At 49.3% G+C, this 6000-nt stretch overlaps 1 protein-coding gene across 2 annotated transcripts in view; it reads left to right on the top strand.

Annotated features, from left to right (window-relative positions):
* The first annotated feature begins 262 nt into the window (after positions 1-262).
* samd11 (sterile alpha motif domain containing 11) overlaps positions 263-6000 on the top strand; it is a 56963-nt gene continuing 51225 nt past the window's right edge. For both annotated transcript variants that reach the window (XM_086107362.1, XM_086107354.1), the window contains exons 1-2: positions 263-985; positions 2406-2497. In XM_086107362.1, coding sequence (XP_085963488.1) covers positions 346-985; positions 2406-2497 — 732 coding nt within the window. In that variant the 5' untranslated portion in view covers positions 263-345. The remainder of the gene's footprint in view (positions 986-2405; positions 2498-6000) is intronic.

Raw genomic sequence — 6000 nt, 5'->3', positions numbered from 1 at the left:
AAACTCCATGGTTACAAAAATGCAACCCAATATACCGAGAGTACAGATATACGCGGACTCTGTAGAAACGAAACACGAGTGACACCGCAGAAATCATTTCCAGTCCAAGCCAAGGCAATAAATCATTTAGGGGGGGAACGGTTGGGGGTGGGAGGGGTGGCGGGCAGGGCGGGGAAGTGCGCGCGTTAATGATCCCCGTATGCAGCATCATGTCCGCGCCCGGCGCGCGCAGCGTGTCAGGTATTAGCAGAGAGTGCGTGTGGGTGCATGTGGGAGGTAGGAAGCTGTAAGAAGCTGTGGGGCTGGCGGAGAGCGCTGCCGCCACTGCGAGCGTCGCACCGCTGAATGGGAATCTATCCGGCAAACTCCAACAGACCGCTGTCTCCTACGCGCGCCCTGCGTAAAACCAAGCGGCGCGTCTCCGAGTGTGGCTCGGGCCGACCCACAGGCGGCGAGCGCGCTCATCAGCTCGGATCGGACGTTGACTTTTCCCGCACTTGTTCCCGACTCGCAGCGGCTCGCAACAGCGGCATGCCCGCCATCAAGAAGGAGCGCCTGGACGGCGACGACATGGCTTTGGCCGCCTTCAACCAGTCCGAATACTTGGCCCCTTTAAATGCCGCCGCGATCCCCGTGGTGACCCCGCACCCGCCGCCTTACGAGCACATTTTGGCCCACCACCGCGCGTACTTGGGGCTCCACGACTCGACCCTGCATCACCAGCACCTCCAGCACGCCACGGACGACTTGATGCTGGAGAGGTTTTCCTCCATCCCGGACTTTCAGCCTTTTTTTGACAACGGCGAGCCGTGCATCGAGGTGGAGTGCGGGGAAAACAAGGCTTTGCTTTATATTAACAAACTCTGTCAAGGCAGTAAAGGACCCTCCATTAAATACCGGGGCGAGTGGCTCACTCCCAACGAGTTCCAGTTTGTCAGTGGCCGGGAGACAGCCAAAGACTGGAAACGGAGTATTCGACACAAAGGTAAGCTGTGGCATCACTGGGAGCGGACACGTTTAGGCTCACTTTTATTTCGCCGAATGGAGGTTTTTTTTTTTTTTTTTTTTTTGGGTGATGAGCCAAGACAAAGTTCCTTCACTTTACAAAAGGAAGAGTCAAGAGGGCTCTTCATCAGGGCTGAAGTGGAAACGGGGACAATTAAATTCCTTTTATTCATCTTGGTTTGTGTCCTAAGCCATGTAGTAAAGCGCGATACACGTGATACTTTCATGAAAGCGGTTTTGTTGTTTTCTCGGCTTTCTGTTGCTATGTTCAAGATCGAACTGCTTTATTAACCCACACTTCAGGCAGGGGTTCCCAAACTGTGGTGCGCTCACCCATGGGAGTGCTGGTCCGGTACAATAATCACGTCACACTTTTTGGCGTCCACTCCTTTGGCTCCACAAATTAATAAGAGTGTTAATCTGAATATTTCCTGGTGGTCATATGTGCTTATGAAACGACTTGAATGGCTACAAAAGGCTTTGTTTTGATTGATTTATTTTTTTAAATGCGGTCCGCCAACTCTGCCATCGAAGATGGCGTGTGGCTTATAAAGTTTGGCATCGACGACTTTTATGAGGGCACCATCAAGCAACTGAGATTTGAAAATTTCCCATTTCTACAACCAGAATGTATATTACGCGGTTCACAAAATCTGCAGCGGTGATGTTTACGCTCCACCCTCAGAAGTATGTGTTTTGGGATTGGTTGGATGCTGTCAATGTCATCCTGGATAGATTTGGTGTGAATTGGCCGACGGCATATATATATATACCTGTATATGTATATATATATGTATATATAAAGTATATATACATATATATGTGTGTGTATATATATTTTAAATCCATAACATACCGCGGGGGTGCCAGTGTGATATTTCTTCATTTTCCTCTGAACATAAAAGTGTTAACATGAACGGGAGGTTCATGTTAACACATGAATTGGACCTAATTAAATGTGAAGCAACTTTCATGGCGATGAAAAGGCTTTGTTTTTTATTTTAAGGAAGGGGGGGGCAGGGCTTGTTGAAGTGGCTTGAAAAGTTTCGGATAGAGTTCTTTGATGGGTATACCATCGAGCAGGTGAGATTTCAAAGCAACTACTTCTACCCCTTCCAACTCACACCATACACACACATTTTTAAGAGAGAGTGAGGTGACACATTCAGATGTATTGGAGGGGGCGGTTCGCCCCCCCACCACCACACAGGAGTGATCAAGCAAATAGCAAAAACAACATTGGGAACCTTCTGCCGGCTATGACATTATCTTTCTGGGAACTGACAAGAAAATGCAAGTCCCGTTGACCCGACGTCATGTGTTGTAGCTGCGATGCGTTCAGGTAACGCGTTGCAGTTCTTTTCCACTCACTCGGAGTGTCTCATTTGTTTGTGTTGCAGGGAAAAGTCTCAAGACTCTCATGTCCAAAGGAATCTTACAGGTGCATCCTCCAATCTGCGATTGTCCGGGTTGCCGAATCTCCTCTCCCGTGGTAAGGATATTTCATCTTCCGTCAAATTTTTTGTTGTTGTCATTGTTTGTGTGCGTTTCGCACTGACGCCGCCGAGCTACATTGGGTCCATCGATAGTTGCCTTGAACGTGTTTGCACGGAATATGAAGAATTTAGCTCACTTGTGATGTGGCTCATTGAAATTAAGGACAAATGCAAGAACTCAGGCAAGTCACTCAGTTTTTTTTTTGTGTATTCTCAGATGGTTTTGTCCTTGAAATTTATGTGTCTGCAAACTTGTACTGTTCAGTTGGCCAACAAAGAAGTCGGCATTGTTAAAGTCTGACTTGACTCGTGTTTCCACTGCGTGCGGAGGTGGGATCAAGACAGTTTTGTAAGCTATGGTCACAGTTTGTCCCACGAATGAATTTGACAAATATGAGGAGCATGACAAGGTTCAGTGCTGATGTTGTCCGTAAACAAGAAAGATGCTTCGGAAATAGACTTTCTGTTCGGAAAAGGCGAAAGAAATTTAAGTGTTACTGACAACGAGAATTAAAGACCACCCCATGTAGTTTGTGTGAGAAAGCAACAAGAGATATTTCATTGCCGTGCTTGTGTTGTGGCGCCGTTGCATGACGGGTAAGCGTGTTTTGGGAGCACTGCCTTTGTTTATAACCTTTCCGCCCAAGACCCTACAGGCACACTGTGACAGATTTGACAGTAATTTTCTCTCAGCGTGAATAGCGAATGCACTTCCAGCCTTTCAAAGACGCCGAGCATCAAACAGCCATTTATCCGGAGACAACGAGCCGTCTGGCGTCGCGCGTGCGCGTTTTGCGTCGACTGAGCGGTCACCGTTCAGTCGGCCTCGTCACCTGGCTGACAAGCTCTTGTTTGCCCGCTCCGTCCCCCAGGGCTTGACTCGGGGGGGGGGGGGACGCCAAACCTGGAGGCCCCGCAGATGTGTCACGATTACGGCATCGGCTTTCTCTGGGTGTCAGAGAAAGCCGCAAGATCTCACACACACACACACGCGCAGGGCAGATCTGTTCACACAGGTGCGCTGAGTTGTGGGTCTGCATGTGTGTGTTTTCATCACCACGGCGTGCATCTGTTGTCGCTCGCCAGCCCTAATCTTGAGGGAAGGGTGTAAGAGGCTTAGCGAGCTTCTGAGTGTGGCTACCGCTGATTATTGCGTGTGAGACACGCAAGGCGAAGGCGCCTTCGATAAGGCGGAGGTGTTTGAGTGATACAGGTAAACTGCCGACATTTTCACAAGAGCTCGTCCCCAAAAACAGAGCTCGGCCCAAACCAATTATCTGATCAAGGTAAGGGATGGGAAACCAGATGCGCAGTCTCATTTTTTTTTTTTTTTCCCCAGAGGATTTGATCATCTCAATATGTTCGCATGCGTTTACACTCAAGTGGAAGGTTATCGTCGAACGGCTTTTTTTTTTTTTTTTTTTTTGGCTTGTCTCGGCACGTATTCTTCAACCTCCATTTGCAGACGTGATGGAGTGAAACGTTGCTATTGACGTAAGCGGAGGGGGAGAGACGAGGGCCGCCCGGAGCTTGTTGTTGTTATGGTCCTCGTTTCCTCGTCTGGCGGTGAAGCCTGAAGTTTAACCCGGCGACTGAATACCACCATGACGCCTTAGGACACCCACGTGCACTGTGTGCATGCACGCACACAGACGCACACACACACACACACACACACACACACACACACACACACACACACACACACACACACACACACACACGCTCGCACGCAGGCTAAGAATGTCAGCAGTTTCACGCGAGGGCGGCGAGGGTGAGACGGCGCAGGGAAGGCAGCGGGGCTTGTATAGCCTCTATGGCGTCGCCCACCCCCCCTCTCACCCCCCCGGCTCCCCTCAGGGCATGGCAGCCAGCACTCCCCGACCCACACCAACCCTCCCTCGCCGCTTTCGTCCGTCCCTCCATCTCTCCCTCCCTCTCACACACTATACGCCTGCCTACTGACACAAATTACCTCATGCAGACATTTATTTTGAAAGTTTGACAGCTGAACTTTAAGTGATCTCGCTTCGCTATAGGCATGAGGCGAGTTTTTGTAAAAAGGAAAAAAAACCAAAAAAAAAAGGGGCAGCTGGCGGGAAGACGTTCCACCTGCCTGCTCAGGCCTCGTGCACGATAATTGCAGCGTCAGCGCCGACCGGAGCTCTTTGTCATGTTGGCACACAAACGGTTGACAGTTAGTGATTAAATTATATGTCTAACGTCATGTGTTCACACTTGAGTGATTGATGGGCTGTTGATTGTCGTGCTTTTTTTTTTTTTTTTCCCCTCCCGAGCCTCATGTGTGATCATCGGATGTTGAAGTTGTTTAATGGACGTATTAAATGCCGTCTATTCGGTATAAATGGGTCCATAAAAGACAGAAACTTTCCTGCAGTGCTTTAATCCTATGGCCCTCACTCTAAATGTGGTGTTTGTTCACTTTTATGTGTGTGTGTGTGTGCGCGCGGGTGAGCCCAAGGTGGCCTGCTGATTAGCAAGCTGTGTGTGCACGCGTGTGTTTGCGTCTCCTCCCGGGAGAGCTCGGCTTCCTCTACTCTGTTATTTCAACGGAACTGGCGGAGGATGGGAGGAAATTACAGTCGCCTCCTCTGGCTCATAAAGACCCCCTCCACCCTCCCCAATCATGCGCCCCCCTCCCTCCCTCTCCCGCCGTTGCAAAACGGAATTAAATCCACACGTTCACAAACATCTGTGGAAGTGGCCACCAAACACTGTTGTGCTTCAAAATAAAAGCTCATTCGTGAGGTGGAGTCTTCGCCGGGCTTCGCCGTTTGCGCGCGTGTTGCTGAAGCTTCGTTGCTATGGTAACGCCGGAATAGGCTTTTGGGCTGAGAAAAGTGCGCAGAGTTGTGGTCACGCGGGAGTGTGTTTGTGCTTTTCGGAGCAAGTGAGACTCCAAGGACGTGCTCCTTTTGGCACGCTAATGGAGATCAATGGTAACGGCGACATGTGTCTGACATGTTGCAAACATCCGCTTGTTGTTGTTTTTTCCCTCTTAAATTCATTCAAGTTGGGTAAGAATCGGCTAAAACCTGTGTGCAATTTCGCAAACACGCTGTACGGACTGAAAAGCAAGTCCACGTTTGCACGAATGAACAAATTGTGCGAGCTTCCTCATTGTGTTGCTCAGTATTTCAAACAGCTGAAAGAAGTTGAAGGATCCTTCCAATCGCTCGGTGCTTTTTTTTTTTCTTCATTTTTTTCATCATAAAAGCCAAGAGCTATTGTTGTGAAAATTCTTCTTCCCAACATCCGTGGGCGCATTCTGCTCCAACGTGTGACTTCCACGAGTTGTGGTGACGTCAAATTGGGCCCTCGCGCACTTTCCCGTCTCATTTTTCTGACGCGCGTTACGGCGACAAGCTCCGACAAGAAAACTCGGAACGGCGACAAGGAAGTGAAATTTGCCGTTTGTCAGCATGGTAATAGAAATCACACGTGATCATGATTACGCCTTAACTGCCCGATTGTATGA

This window comes from Hippocampus guttulatus, chromosome 1 (genome assembly GCF_054856545.1).
Source record: "Hippocampus guttulatus isolate MCC_2025c chromosome 1, RoL_Hgut_1.0, whole genome shotgun sequence".
In the NCBI taxonomy this organism is placed as follows: domain Eukaryota; kingdom Metazoa; phylum Chordata; class Actinopteri; order Syngnathiformes; family Syngnathidae; genus Hippocampus; species Hippocampus guttulatus.
The sequence above is the reverse complement of the archived record's forward strand: the minus strand, read 5'-3'. Positions and strand labels throughout refer to the sequence as shown.